This window comes from Manis pentadactyla, chromosome 11 (genome assembly GCF_030020395.1).
Source record: "Manis pentadactyla isolate mManPen7 chromosome 11, mManPen7.hap1, whole genome shotgun sequence".
Lineage (NCBI taxonomy): Eukaryota > Metazoa > Chordata > Mammalia > Pholidota > Manidae > Manis > Manis pentadactyla.
In genome coordinates this window covers 27,765,441-27,781,304 of record NC_080029.1, presented here as the reverse complement: position 1 = coordinate 27,781,304, position 15,864 = coordinate 27,765,441, and the positions used below count along the sequence as shown (strand labels likewise).

The 15,864-nt window shown below is 40.0% G+C and overlaps 1 protein-coding gene across 3 annotated transcripts in view; it reads left to right on the top strand.

The window, feature by feature from the left end:
• LIN52 (lin-52 DREAM MuvB core complex component) overlaps positions 1-15,864 on the top strand; it is a 190,182-nt gene that overhangs the window by 158,860 nt on the left and 15,458 nt on the right. Inside the window, exons 6-7 of one of the 3 annotated variants that reach the window (XR_005030453.2) lie at positions 8,288-8,471; positions 12,294-14,322. The exons of 1 other annotated variant lie outside the window; for it this stretch is intronic. Coding sequence is in view for 1 of the 2 variants with exons in the window: in XM_036913212.2 (XP_036769107.1) it covers positions 12,294-12,349 (56 nt within the window). In the remaining variant the exon portion in view is untranslated. Of the gene's footprint in view, positions 1-8,287; positions 8,472-12,293; positions 14,323-15,864 lie in introns of those variants that run through there. One more of the 3 variants, XM_036913212.2, reaches the window with a different exon arrangement.

Below are 15,864 nucleotides of genomic sequence, written 5' to 3'. Positions count from 1 at the left end.
GTTTCACAAGAAAAACAATGTGGTTATTGCATTCACCCTTATTATCGAGTCCCTCCCCATACCCCATTGCAGTCACTGTCCATCAGTGTAGTAAGATGCCACAGAGTCCCTATTTGTCTTCTCTGAGCTACACTATCTTCCCCATGACCCTACACACACACCAATCATGATATCCCACAATCCCCTTCTCCCTCCCTCCCCACCGCCCTCCCCCACCCATCCCCTTTGGTAACCACTAGTCCCTCCTTGGAGTCTGTGAGTAAAAGTTTTGGGTAAAATAATATTTCTATTTTTAGTTTTTTGAGGAACCTCCATATTGCTTTCCACAGTGCTTGAACTAATTTACGTTCCCACCAGCAGTGTAGGAGGGTTCCCCTTTCTCTGCATCCTGGCTGGCATTTGTTGTTCCTAGTCTTTTCTGTGTTGGCCATCCTAACTGGTGTGAGGTGATACCTCATTTGCTTTTAATTTGCATTTCTCTGATAATTAGCGATGTGGAGCATCTTTTCATGTGCCTGTTGGCACATGAATTTCTTTTTTGGAGAAGTGTCTGTTCATATCCTCTGCCCAATTTTTAATAGGGTTATTTGCTTTTTGGGTGTTGAGGTGTGTGAGTTCTTTATATATTTTGGATGTTAACCCCTTATCAGATATGTCTTTTACAAATATATTCTCCCATACTGTAGGATGCCTTTTTGTTCTGCTGATGGTGTCCTTTGCTGTATAGAAGCTTTTTAGCTTGATGTAGTCCCATTTGTTCATATTTTATTTTGTTTCCCTTGCCCAAGGAGATGCATTCAGGAAAAAGTTGCTCATGTTTATATTCAAGGGATTTTTCCCTATGTTTTCTTCTAAAAGTTTTATGGCTTCATGACTTACATTCAGATCTTTGATCCATTTTGAGTTTACTTTTGTGTATGGGGTTAAACAATAATTCATGTTCATTCTCTTACATGTAGCTGTCCCATTTTGCCAACACCAGTTGTTAAAGAGGCTGTCATTTCCCTGTTGTATATCCATGGCTCCTTTATCACATATTAACTGACCATATATGCTTGCGTTTATACTGGACTCTCTAGTCTGTTCCACTGGTCTATAGGTCTGGTCTTTTGCCAGTACCAAATTGTCTTAATTACTTTGGCTTTGTAGTAGAGCTTGAAGTTGGGGAACGTAATTCCCACACACACACTTTATTCTTCCTTCTCAGGATTGCTTTGGCTATTCGGGGTCTTTTGTGGTTCCATATGAATTTTAGAACTATTTGCTCTAGTTCATTGAAGAATGCTGTTGCTACTTTGATAGGGATTGCATTGAATCTGTAGATTGCTTTAGGCAGGATGGCCATTTTGACAATATTAATTCTTCCTATCCATGAGCATGGGATGTGTTTCCATTTATTGGTATCTTCTTTAATTTCTCTCATGAGTGTCTTGTAGTTTTCAGACTATAGGTCTTTCACTTCCTTGGTTAGGTTTATTCCTAGATATTTTATTCTTTTTGATGCAATTGTGAATGGAACTGTTTTCCTGATTTCTCTTTCTGCTAGTTCATCGTTAGTGTATAGGAATGCAACAGATTTCTGTGTATTAATTTTATATCCTGCAACTTTGCTGAATTCAGATATTCTAGTAGTTTTGGAGTGGAGTCTTTAGGGTTTTTTACATACAATATCATGTCATCTGCAAACAGGGACAGTTAACTTCTTCCTAGCCAGTCTGGATGCCTTTTATTTCTTTGTGCTGTCTGATTGCCGTGGCTAGGACCTCCAGTACTATGTTGAATAAAAGTGGGAGAGTGAGCATCCTTGTCTTGTTCCCGATCTTAAAGGAAAAGCTTTCAGCTTCTCGCTGTTACGTATACTGTTGGCTGTGGGTTTGTCATATATGGCCTTTATAATGTTGAGGTACTTGCCCTCTATACCCATTTTGTTGAGAGTTTTTATCATGAATGGATGTTGAATTTTGTTGAATGCTTTTTCAGCATCTATGGAGATGATCATGTGGTTTTTGTCCTTTTTTGTTGATGTGGTGGATGATGTTGATGGATTTTCAAATGTTGTGCCATCCTTGCATCTCTGGAATAAATCCTGTTTGATCATGATGGAAGATCTTATTGATGTATTTTTGGATTTGGTTTGCTAATATTTTGTTGAGTATTTTTGCATCTGTGTTCATCAGGGATATTGGTCTGCAATTTTCTTTTTTTGTGTGGTGTCTTTGCCTGGTTTTGGTATTAGAGTAATGCTTGCCTCGTAGAATGAGTTTGGGAGTATTCCCTCCTTTTCTACTTTTCAGAAAACTTTAAGGAGGATGGGTATTAGGTCTTCACTAAATGTTTAATAAAATTCAGCAGTGAAACCATCTGGTCCAGGTGTTTTGTTCTTCAGTAGCTTTTGATTACCAATTCAATTTCATTGCTGGTAATTGGTCTATTCAGATTTTCTGTTTCTTCCTGGGTCAGCCTTGGATGGTTGTATTTTTCTAGAAAGTTGTCCATTTCTTCTAGGTTGCAAAGTCTATTCTATAGTTCTTATTTTACAAATGAGAAGACTCATGCATAGAAAAGTAATTACTTGCTCAAGACCTTGAAGTTTGGAAATGGGGTCTGGTATTTCAATCAAATCTAGACCTAATTCCAAAGCCAGATATTACATTTCCTCTCTTTACCAGAAAGAGAGCAGAGAATACTGAGTTAATGTAGTAAATGGTTTAGACTCTTGTTTTAACCTGGCAGAAATACAGTTATTTGGGGTTTTTTTTTTTCCTCTTAAAGCACTATTCACATTTATTACTGAATGATTGATTCCATGTTCAGAATACATATGCTTGTTTTATTTGAGAATATTTGTTATATAAGAAAATAGACCTTCCATGGGGAAGACAGTGTAGCTCAGAGAGGACAAATAGGGACTCTGTGGCATCTTACTACACTGATGGACAGTGACTACAATGGGGTATGGGAGGGGACTCAATAATAAGGGTGAATGGAATAACCACATTGTTTTTCTTGTGAAAGTTCATAAGAGTGTATATCAGTGATACCTTAATAAAAACAAAAAAGAAAACAGACCTTGTTGTCCAAACTAAGTGAAGCAATTTCAATATTTGTTTTTATTATTTTGAATTTAATGATGGTTCTATGTTGAAAATAATATAGCAAAAATACCCCCCAGATATTTCTGGCCTATTAAAATGATGTACCTTTTAGTATCCTGTTTACTTACTTCACAAATACTTAGCAAAATCTATACACAAGATATTTTACAAGTATCTATTTGAGGTTCAAAATTGAAGTAATAGAAACATTGTTCAAGATTCTGTAAATAGCCATAAAGTTAATCTTACAAGGATTTTTTCTTCTTTTACTAGTACTTACTGAGCACTAAATATATTAGGTCTTACAACAACTCAGTCAGATAAGTACTGATCCCCATTTTACAAGAAGGAACTGAGACATAGCTACTTCATTTACCAAGATCACCATCTAATAAGTAATAGATTCAGACCTAAGATTCAAATCCTATGCAATCATAGGTTTTCTATCATAAGTATTAAAAAGGTCATATTAAACAATAAGAAAGTAGGGAAACATTATTATATTTTCCTTGGTAGTGAGGTAAAAAATAGAGTACATACTGTTGTCCAATGAGTGAAGATTCATAGACATTTTCTTTGGTGTCCTACCCTAGATGTAACTAATGTTAAAACCCAGATTCTAGTTTTACAAACAAGGCAAACTCTAACAATATTAAAATCAAATGATATTATTCCCTGGCTTAAAAAAAATTATCCGGTAGCTATGAGAATGCTTGCGGTATGAAGACAGCATCTTAAATCTCTATGCAAGTCATACACAAAGTGTTACTGCCGTGAAAAAATAGTGGCATGAATAATACCTGCTCACAGCCCCAGACACTTGATGTATCTTGGGCCTCTGTTTGCTGGATTTTGCAATTTCATGAGCAAGATTTGTATTTTTTCAAAGTTCTGTATTTCTGCGTTCCACTTGATGTCTAATCTGTATTCTTAGATTATAGAGTTCCATTAAAAAAATAAATAATCTCAGCCCCTCCTCCTCCCCCTCCCCCTCCCCGCACACTCATTTCGTGTAATATGGTAATGATATCGCCGTCGCAGTAATTACGGGTCATCTTCATTTCTTTCATCTCTGCCTGTTCTGATGGCTTCATTCCTTTGATGGAAAAGATTTGGCTCTGGGTGCTATGATTATTTTGTTAAGCGTTATTCGAATAGACAGGAGTGAGAGAAATTAATCAATCCAAATGCAATTAGCATCATGTTTAACCCAGTGATGGACGTCTCAAGGTGAAACAGCCAGGGGAGTTTCAGACATTATTATTCAATCCAGTGGTTCTTATCTAAATTATAATCAAGAGAGGTTTTTATTGGCTTCTCAGTGTGAAGATGTAACTCTTTCCCTGCCCTGGGGGTCAAGAAGACTGGGCCTTCATTCTTGGTAGACTTTAGTTACTGCCAGTACCTCGGAAGGGGGGATTTTCCAAGCAGGAAAGTTGTCTTAATATTCAAGTTATTTGAAATGTATCTATACTGTAATCCTGATCTGATTTTCCTGAGAGTGGAATATAGCCTATGGATAAATCACAAAATAATTTGTACTGATCCAGTCACTTTGACTAGTTGTGCTGTCTTAACCTTACATGATAGGTCATTGCTGTCCTCACATTGTAGATGAAGAAATTAACACCAGGAAGCTACTAGTCTTTAGTCATAATAAGGGTTTCACTAGGATGTACTACTGTTTAAAGGCCCTGAAGCATGAATGTTCTGCACAAATTTATGAGTATTTAATAAAAGTTCTCATCCCAAGAGTATTAATCCATTGCTTTGACCTCATTGCCTCTCATTCAGTCAAGCTTAACCTTAAAAAGGGAACCGAGTGAAATTTCAGTAGGCCTGTGAAGCCCTCTGAAAAGGAAACAAAATATACAGTAAGTTGTTCTCATTTCTTGAACACAGTCCTTTAGAGTTTTTTTGTTGTTGTTTCGGTTTGTTTTGTAGTAGGGAGAGGGATGATAAGAAGGATTGAATATTTGAAATCTAGGCTTGTGTTGCTTTTACTAGAGGGCAGGACAAGGAGAGCTGATGGAGAAACACAGGCTTTCACCCGAATACAACATTTGTCAGATGCCTGACAATCAGGGTTCTTATATTTCTGCTCTCAATCTTCAGGCATCATGGTAGACACCTCCCATATTTTATGTTCTTCTTGATGTCTTATATTCTCAGAATAAATCTGTCAGCTGGATATTTCTGTCTTTTTTTTTTCTTGCTATGAAAAGCCATTAAAATTATTTTCCATATTGGAACTGTCCAAATATGTTTACCTATAGAGCCCTGACTTCTCTTTTTCATATTACTTCTTGGATACAGCATTCTTGGAAATGGGTCTTAGTATGAATTGAAGAATGTTTGATATAAAATTATCTTTCTCTGAATTTACTGGAGGGAACGCTGTTCTTAGCCACTCCACCCTTTTGGAAGAAAAAGTCCTGTAGAAAGACAAGAAACCCAATTTAGAAAGAATCTGGAAAGTATGATTCAAAAAGGCGTTTTTGAGAATTCTGAGGATAAAGATTTTGATAGTCAGTGATAGTTTTGTCACAGATATCACATCTAAACCGTTCTTTTCTCAGGCATGTACTTCAGTCTCCTCTTTGAATTATGCTCAGAGAACTTGAGGCAAAAGCCTCAAGGCTGTTCTGCTTACCTTCAAATGCTACTTTCATGTGTTTTAGAGAAAAATGAGATTTCTACCAAAGACTCTTACTTGTGTGAACTCTCCCACAAGAGTGGATTGAGAATGGTCAGCAGACCTTACTACAATCACACCACCTTCTGAAGGACACCAAAGGTCAAATGAGGCTCCAAGAGACCCCTCCTCACCGAGTGACACCATGCTCAGTTCGTAGCACCTCTGCTCTTGACAGTGGCACCAGCGCCAGCTGCTCTCACACTGGAGGCATTAAAAAGTGCTTAGGCCTTGACTTGAATTATTGATCACTCACTGGTACGTTTTGTGCAGAGGTCTGAACTGGAGCATGGTAAAGAATCTCAGTCTGGCAGACTGTCCTGGAACTGCTCTGTTCTTTCTGGCTCTGTGCCTGAGTGACAGGAAAACTTGCCACATTCCTGTGAAAGAGAAGTCGGCATTATAAATCACATTGGTTCCTTTTTGTTCTCTACTAATACACCAAATGCCTGTGAACAGCCAGCTCCATCTCAAAGGCCACTTCTAATTCAGTTGAATCTTCTCTAATATCTGGTACATGGTAGGCACTCCATGTGACTAACTTAACTATTCATGCATGCCCTTCATGCTTCCCTTCTGTATAGTGTGCACTGATGACAAGGAGATCCCTCTTTGTCAGAGTTATTGGAATGTATTCATCAAAACCATAATTATAACAATTAGCATCATTTCTACAAAACATCTTCTAGGAAGCTAATTAAATAATAACCTTTTAGCACGTTGATTTAAACTAAACTAACTAGGATTTTATGTGTTCCTTTTTGCTAGAAGCAGCTGCTGGTATGATTAAGGAAGGAAGTTGCCTCTAATACCCAGCATCACTCAGCAGGTTTCATCCTTCAGAGTATACATGTTACACGGATAGCACATCATTTATGTTTCTGTTTGTTTTGCATTTGAGGTCTTTCAAAAAATAAATAGCTCAGCCTCCTTTTTCCCATTCCTGGTGCTGCTTGTGTGCTCATTCAGTGCAGACCTGGTACCTTTTTGGTGAAGTGGCAGCTGAGGAGACTCCAGTGTTCAAAAAACAGTCACGTTGATTTGAAGGTGACAGGGCAGGCAGGCTAGTTCATCTGTGGACTAGGTCATCTTAAACTGTGGTGCAGTTTAAGATCAGGAGGTATGTACCACCTAGTAAATTAATGAAGGCCTTTTGTAAACAACAAGGCAGATCAGATTCCAGTTGGAGCAGCAGCCGATTCATGACACAGACACCCCTGCACTGTTGGAAATAGAGTTTAAAGATACAGTTCATGCATGCTGGCAGCAGACATTGTCCACTACAAGGGGACCTGCTTTTTACTACAGAACTTGGTTCCCACAGACCAAGAATACATTTCCAGTTAGGAAACTGCAGATTGGTTCCACCACATCCCCAACTACTGCAGTATGGGATTCTCTGTTCTTCAATGTTCCCCTTCCCCATTCCGTGATTACACATAAAGCAATGGGTATCTATGTAAGCATATTGCCTTTTTTTTTTTTTTAATAAATGACCAATGCTATGTTTAGATCAACACCAATGCTATGTTTAGATGGCACAAAATTCCAGTTCTGTGAGCCCGTCTCCATTAGTGGCAAGCTTATCTTTCATGTTAGTTTAAGTTATTTTGCTCTCAGTGTTTAGCAGAAAATCCTTGCCTACTTTATTCAGTTGAAGAATTTTAAAGTTTTGCATTTATCACTGTAAAACCAAGGACAATTTTGGAACTTTTTTATACATAGCTGTCAGATGTACAGCAATCTGTCTTTAAGTAGGGATAAATTACTCTGAAAGGAATGAATCCTAGGTAGTTTTCTCATCAAATGTCTCACTGCTTAAATAAACTTCTTGTTTGAAATGGAAGAAAGAGTTGGTTATACAGTGGCTAGCATTGACTGAATGCCTTTGTGACCTTTTGATTAACCTCACCTTGAACAGATGCGGAAACTGAGACTCAGATGACTTGGCTGACGCGCCCACAGTGGTCCAGGGTTAGTGTAGGAGCAAGGGTTCCAATCCAAGCCTTAAAAGAGCCCTGCTCTGTTCATGATATTATGCTGTCTTTCTTATTTCCTACCACTCACGTTAGAATCTCCTAACAACAGCCTACTGTTGCTCTATGGGATGTGAGAGAACTAGTGGAAAGTAACTCTTCTCCACCTTGCTAATGCCTTTAAATATGTTGAAGCACAGAAATATTTAAAGTAGTTTGCATTGGAATTGAAAACTAAACATGAGTTTCTTCCGTTTCATTAAAAAGTTACTTAACCTTTACATTGTTCCCTACATTAAAGCAGAGCAGAATTTTACCAGGCAATTGCCTCAAAGTTATAATCTGGAAACTTTCAGTAATGAAACCCATATGTCATGGGTAAAAGGTACAACGTCCTGGCATAGAGGACTGGTCTCATGAGAGATTCTGCACCCAATCTCGTTAACCAGGATGCCTCTGGTAATCCCTCATCCCCTCACTGGTGAGAAATCAATCTGTACCACTGTATCTTTTTCAACCAGCCACCAGAAAATTTACTGCAGAGAAGGCAGTTTGGGAATAGTCATTGTGGAAAGAGAGCCAGAAGCAAGGCTCAATGTAGGATGGAAGAATTGGAGAGTCTAAAGAGATTGTATTAAACCACACACCACCTTCAGAGCAAGCAGGATGGAGTCCTCGCTTCAGCCCTGACCTAAGTATTCCCAGGTATTTACAGCTGCCATGACCCTGACAGCCCAAGGGAAACTACGAAGTGGGTAATAGAAGCAGCATATCAACCTGGAGGTTGGTTGTAGTTTGTATCCATTTGCTGTCTTTAATTGTGGACACACGGTCCCCTCTCCCCACTCTGCAGCAGTGCACATGTTCACTCTATGGTGACCGTCTCTGTTGTGGCTCCTCAGTTTATGGTCTGTGCACTGCATAGGAGGACCTATAAATCATGACTTGAAATGGAGGCCATACTTCTCTTCTGCACAGCATAAACTCCTGGCCTATGACCAGTGGCTCCCTCTTGGCATACTTATTAGAATGCAGTAACAGTGTTGCCTTCCTGTTGAAATTTGTAATCCTAAGAAATTAATCCAGAATTAGAAAATAGTTAAGAAATTTTGACTCTTCTCTCTAGCAGTCTTATTGTCTCTAGGACTGTCATCCAACACACTCTGGAAAACAAGAACCAGAAGAGAAGGGAGGAACTGGAAGTGCCAGTGTGAGGAGCATGTCATCTCACCCTGGTCATTACTGCAAGAATATACCCAGCTGAGATACGGGAAAGGACAAGGGATGAAACTAGGCAGGGGGAAATAGAAATACCTTCCTTTCCTCTGTAAGCAAGCTATAGACATCTCTAAAGGTTTCTCCCCAAAGAGACTTGAAATCCTTGGTGGGAGATATTTAGTAAATGCATTTACATGTAAAAACCCTACTGGAAAGTGTGTGTGTGTGTGTAGAAGAGGAATACAGAACAGAAGCAGAAGGCTGTCTCCCTACTCCTAATGGGATTTTGTAGCAGCATGTGCGAGTTTGTTTCAGAAGTCAAAAATGAACAGATGTTGGTATAAATTACCGCTGTGTCTGATGTCTTGCAAATTAAAAGCGCGGTTGGCATCACTAAACAATTTCACTAGGTTTAGGGGGGTGCAGTTAGCGGGTGGTGATTACTGTAGCAGGTCGGTAAGAATCATCAACACTGCAGCAGAGCAAGAGAGCAAGGATAAAGAAGTGAGAAAAAAAATAAGGGTTATGTGAATTAATCAGAGATGTTAACATCTCTGATAACAAGTGAACAGGAGAGCACGTGCTCTGGAGCTGCCCCTGACCCACAGCAATTTCTCTGTGCACAAAAACGGGGTTTGTGCTTAGAATGTGATTTATAGGGCACAGCCCTCTTTTAGGGAGCACCTATGTCATGAATTCGTATATCTCCTATATGGGACTGGCAAGCAGGAAAACTTTCTCCCCTCCCATGTAGAAGATGATGTCTTTGAATTACTTCTACTTTTACGGTGGTTTCCTGCAGCTCTGTGTACTTGGATTAGGTTGAAGGGGGAGGAATGATTGAGTGGGAAAAGGGTTGTTAAAAGGGATTGGTTGAATTCAAGGAGAGCTTGCAACTGAAAGACTTTGGAATATCCGTTTATTTTGCCTTTTAAATCCTTTTGATCCCAGAAATAGATTGGACCTTTAAAATTTTTTAAGTCTTAAATATTGGTCATTCTCCCATTCTGGGAAAAAAGAAACAGTAAAGAATTAGGGATTCTGAGGGGCAGCAGGCAAGAATAATTAGTAAGATCAGTACAGTGCTCTTGGCCTAGGATTTTTGGAACATGACTCTCTTCTGCCCAGTAGAGTTCTGTATTACTCACGTCTGGTTTCCAGGGCACCTGCTTCGAGCCATGTTGCAGGATTATTTGATACTGTGTTTAAAGTTCTTAATAAGTATGGGAGAGTAGGCAGACAGCCCATCCAGTAGAAATAAATGATGAGACCCACTCTAGCCAAAAATTTAAGTCAACCCCTAAAGGATCTGGCTGAGGGAAGAGATTCCACAGAAAGGGATTTTTGAGATGGTTAGCCTCCCTTCTTAATATAGGTCATTCATTCATTCACCATTGAATACTGAGTGCAACAGAAGCAGCTGAAAGGTGTTCTGTTAATGGTACTCCTTCCACCAGGCATGGCCATTACTGAATATCCAAGACAAAAGCAGGGCAGGTGGCATTTTACAGATGAATAGACTGAAGCTCAGAGCCCTTATCCAGCCTAACGTGTCACCTAGCTGCTAAACAGTAGAGCTAGAACTGAGTTCAAGTTCTGGACTCTGAAAAAGTTCATGCTGCCTCCCATAGGCAATAAAATACTTGTTTGGATTTCCTCTTGTTAGTTCTTGTGCCCCAACCCCACCTACTCTCTCCATTAATCTGGCATACTTCTATTCGAAAATGATTTTTCTTGCCAAATTAGGTAAATTTTGAATCTAAAGAATGGAGCACTGAGGGTCCCTAACAAGTCTTATCGTTTATTTGTGGAAGGGAAGGAAACTAACACAATTGTATTCCTGCTTGGTTCTAGTTCTTTTGTATATTGTCATTCATCCAGTCAACATTTATTCAACAGTTACTCGGGCTAGTGCTATGATAGTTGCTGGTGCTATAAAGAATAATGAAACACAATCTCTGCCCTCAGTTCTAACACTTCAGCATAGGAAGACGAGTAAACAAGTGATTGCAAATCTTAAGGAACTTTGTATATATAGGGTTTGGTGTAAATTCATCAAAGAAGGAATGGTCACTTTGATAAGGGTCGGGGTAGGGTTGTGGGCACATGAAGCAACACCGAGCACTAAGGCTTCCATTCCTAGTTAGTGGGATTTCTTTTCCCTTTGTTAAAGCTCCAGAATTTGTGAAAGATGGGGAGTGTATAGACTGCAGTTACCAAAAGCCTTCCTATGGTTACAAGTTTTTAGTTTTATTTCTTTGTTGCACAGATAAGCCAGGTACTGTTAAACATGTTGAGGGTGGGGTGGGAGCCCAGAGCAAAGCCATTTGTATCCCTCCAAGTCCCTCCCTAGCCACCTCACTCCGGCCAGAATGGGGCTGTGTTCTTGGGAGGCTGTGGTTCCAGAAGACTGTTGGCCTCCAGGGCCAGCCATTGGAAACCTTCAGCACTGTTAAATCTATTTAAGAATCTGCAAAGATGATATTGTAAGGATGACACTAAATGGGATGTTATACTATGTACACTTTTTGAGGATTTGCTTGACAGCTAAAACAGGGGGCTTCTGGAGTGGCCCTTGTAATTGAGAAATGTTTTACTTTCATTTCAGAGCCTCATATGTAGGAAAGTAGCTGTATAAACCCTCTTGTAAGTGCAGCATTCAAAGATTGATGGTGCTGAAAGTCGGAGAAAGACACATAAACCTTGCCTGGCTATATTAAATATCTAAGGACTGACAATGCCAAGAGAGAGAAGACCAAGGTTCTATAAACCCTACTTTATTACACCATCCACAGATGAACTGCACTGAGGGAGCATAAACCCTGTTATATTACAGCATCCAGGGGCTACCACTGCTGAGAGATGCTGGAAATGATCTCTAATTTTGATTTGAGATTATAAATATCCAGAGGCCAACAACCCAGAGAAGACTCTAATCTTGGTCGGATTTTAGCCTCTAAGAGCTAAAGATTCACACCCCCTGAGATAGTGAACATGAGTAGTAGGCACATTCTTGAGAGAGAGAGAAGTTTGAGGGGAATTTCCTGGTGAGTTTTTTAAGGGTGGATGACAAAGTCTTCCTTGGTTGGCCTGAGCCTTATAGCAATTGCCCATGAACAGCTTTGTACAGTTTTAGTTAAATCAATAGTAGTTTCCCCCCTTTTTGGAAGTTAGTGGTGACTGAATCTGTTATTGATCTTGCAGCTGATTTGTGTACAAGTTAAATTAGTTTCTTTTTAACTAATTTTTCCTGAGATCTCTTTCAGATTTTAGGTTTTCATTGATCTTACATATGCTTTGTTATTCCAGCCAGAGAGATGACCCGGGGGAAATTCCTCAACATTCTGGAGAAGCCCAAGAAGTAGCAGCTGCTTGCGGGCAGGATATCCTGGGGACTGGAACCATGCTTCCCAGCGTGCACCTCAGTGCTTCCTGGCGAGAGGCCAGAGGGTGCACCTCCAGGACTGATGTCTCTCCTGCTCCTGGCACTCTGCCCCTCTAAGGACATTTGGCAGCAAGAGAAGAATCTGCTCTACCCAAGGATCAGTGCAGTTAGTCAGCTTCCAGACTTTGACCACCTCAGCCTCAGATATTGGTAACACCAGAGGGCATATCATTCTTAAAGGACAAAGTCCTACTCTCTCTTTTTGGAAGTGACACAGGAGCCCCAGCATCTTGCAGTTGATTTGATTCAGTGATGGCAAAGTCAGTTGTGACATGTTGATTGGATGGGTTCTTTTGAATTGTACTTGATCTCTTAGGAAGTATTTATGATGGGAGGATACCAGAGACTAGTTGGATTCTGGAACAGACCAACTGAGCTGTGAACTCTCCAGTGTATACTAGATTCCAAGAATCTCCCTCTGGAGAAATCAGAATCTTCTTGAAATGCACATCTGCTTTAAAAATTCTATACCTCTCAAGATAGTCTCATCCCCCGGTGCCTTTCATTCCCCATCCTCCACCCCCCACCAGTTCTGACTGCAGAGAAGGGGGTCCTCATGTATCAAGTCCCTCCTGGGATCAGCTTGTATAGTGAAAGGCCCATGCCAGGTTGGGTTCTAGACCTCAAGACCAAGTTAAAGGTGACAGAAAGGATTTTTGAGTTCTAGTTAATCTGTTACAGATTGAAGCAGGGAAGTCAGTATGGCCTGAAAGAAAGGGGAAGGGAATTGTCTGCAGGATTTCCCATTGATTAAAAACTAGAAACTCTAGTTGACCTTAAAGGAATGTGCTGTGGAATGGTGGCTGTGTTTTGCCCCCCTTGTCCCTGCTCACAGCACATGTCAAATACTTCACCCATATAACAGAAACACACACACACATACAAAAGGGAAAAAAATTTTCCTGACTTAAATACATCTCTTATAAAACTCTTTGCCAGTTATCAGTCTCTGTGTTAAAAACCTCAAAATCTAGCTAAAATTGATTACACATTGTTCTTCATATTTTATCTTATAACCCAGCCCCCAGCCTCTAAGGTTCTGAGAAAGACATGGGGTTTCCCTAAACTTTATGGGAAGAAGCATCCATGTGGCAGTAGTCTGTCGGTGTTCGGACACAAGGAAAGTTGTGGTCAAGTGTTTGGTCCTGAGTGTCTGCTGGAGTGCAGCACTATTTCATTTTGTAGCTGGGCCGTTATCTGCTCTCTGACACATGTACCTTGTTTCCCATGCTAGAATTAATGTTGGATTTTTCTCTGATTTGTACCATTTGACCATCCATGCAATTTTACATATTGTAAAGGTGGGAAAAATTGAACACAAGACAAAAAGGATAAATATGAGAAGGAAAACATTCTCCTTGGATGCTGTAAAAAAGTTAGGCAGTAGAGGCTTTGATTTTAAGTTAAGCTTATTATTGTCATTCCTTTATGTCTAAATGTGGTTGAAGAGTGAGAGAGAGGGATGGTGGGGGGTGCCAAAAAGAGTGCCATAATGTCAGATTCTTCCTTTGCTCTGTTTTTGAGAGTTGATGACATCAGACACTTCTAAGTGATTGGGGAAATTGAGAAATGTGTGGAGAATATTGGGATACCTCCCCCAAACCAACTCAAGTCTGTAAACTGAAGCTGCATAGTTGGTTTTCTGGTCTGCTCTGGTCCCTTTCTTTTACTGTCATCTTACTCACCAGCACTTACTGTAAGTAGATGTTTTAGAATTGCAATATTTATTGGTTTTATATTTGTCGTCCTTAGAAATGTTAATGATGTATTTTTATATTGATAATATAAATTTATGTATAATGTGTGCATGTATGTATTTCAGGGTGTTAGAGGATTGTACTTTGTACATGATGGTTTCTGCGTCGTCATAATAAATATATCCCTTTTACAGCAGAGTGAGTTTTTCCTCAAAGGGCCAAGTTACATGTGGAAAGCATAGACCTCATCAGGCACCACTCTATTATGACAGCGTGCTCTCTTCCCTTTAATATCACAGTGGGTGGGGTGGGGCTTTATGGTCATCTAGCCCCTGGTCTCCTAGCCTCCAGTCTATTTTACCAGCCATCCAGCTCATTACTGCTCAGCTCCATAAAATAGTATTTAAAATCCTTTAGTACCTCCCCATGGGTACTAATAAAGTCTGGGTCTCTCATGCTAGTATTTAAAACTCTATGTGTAATCCTAGTCAGCCGCCGAGTTTGGTTTCCTTCCTCTCTGATCCTCTGTTCCCGTTATTCTGAACAATTCCCAGTTCCTCACTCGACTGCTTTTGCTCTTGTCATTGAGTCCCGAGAAAGTCTCAATCCCTTTTGCACATGCCCAACCTGTCCTTCCTGTAAACCCATGATGATCCAGCTGGAAATAATCCTTTATGTGTACCTGCATTCCTACCTTTATGTGTACCATCTGATGACTACTACCCACTCTACCTTATATTTAAGTGATCTGAGTACGTACATTTTTGCTCCACTAAATTATTATCTCCTCAAGGTTATTGGCTGTCTTCTGTACATCTAGCTCTTCAGTGTCTTCTTGGAACTGTTTGCAGACTTCCAGTTAAATACAGTGAATTGAAAACAAGTATTTCTCTGCTACCTACTAAAAACTTTGGTGTGAGTTCCTTTTCAAGAGCTAGACAGGAGGAAGTATTAACCAGTACTGCTGCTGTCACCCATTGATGGTTTACTTGCTCTAGGCCAGGAGAGGCCCCTTTAGAGAAACACTGCGTTTTAAGGAAATCAAATTGCTTGGCATCATTGGCTCATCACTGATTTCCCAAACACAACGGCATGGGCAGTAGATTTCTGTGATCTAGAAAAGCATGGCTGGCTGGCTGGCTGACTAAACAGGAAGAACATAATCAATGTTCTTTTCTAAATATTTAGAGATTACTTTTCCAAAAAATACTTATTATTTGCCCACAGGTATGTTTTTCCTTTCCCTTTGCCATCCTTGGAGAACCATCTGTAGGCTGTGAGCAGCACTGTCTTGAGAAGCATAGAAGTGGAGGCACACTTTCAATTTTTTTTTTTTGGTATCATTAATATACACTTACATGAGCAACACTGTGGTTACTAGATTCCCCCCATTATCAAGTCTCCCCCCACATACCCCATTACAGTCACTGTCCATCAGCGTAGTAAGATGCTGTAGAGTCACTACTTGTCTTCTCTGTGTTATAATGCCTTCCCCGTGCACCACACACACTCATTATGTGTGCTAGTCATAATGCCCTTTTCCCCTTATCCCTCCCTTCCCACCCATCCTCCCCAGTCCCTTTCCCTTTGGTAACTGTTAGTCCATTCTTGGGTTCTATGAGTCTGCTGCTGTTTTGTTCCTTCAGTTATTTCTTTGTTCTTATACTCCACAGATGAGTGAAATCATTTGGTACTTGTCTTTCTCCACCTGGCTTATTTCACTGAGCATAATACCCTC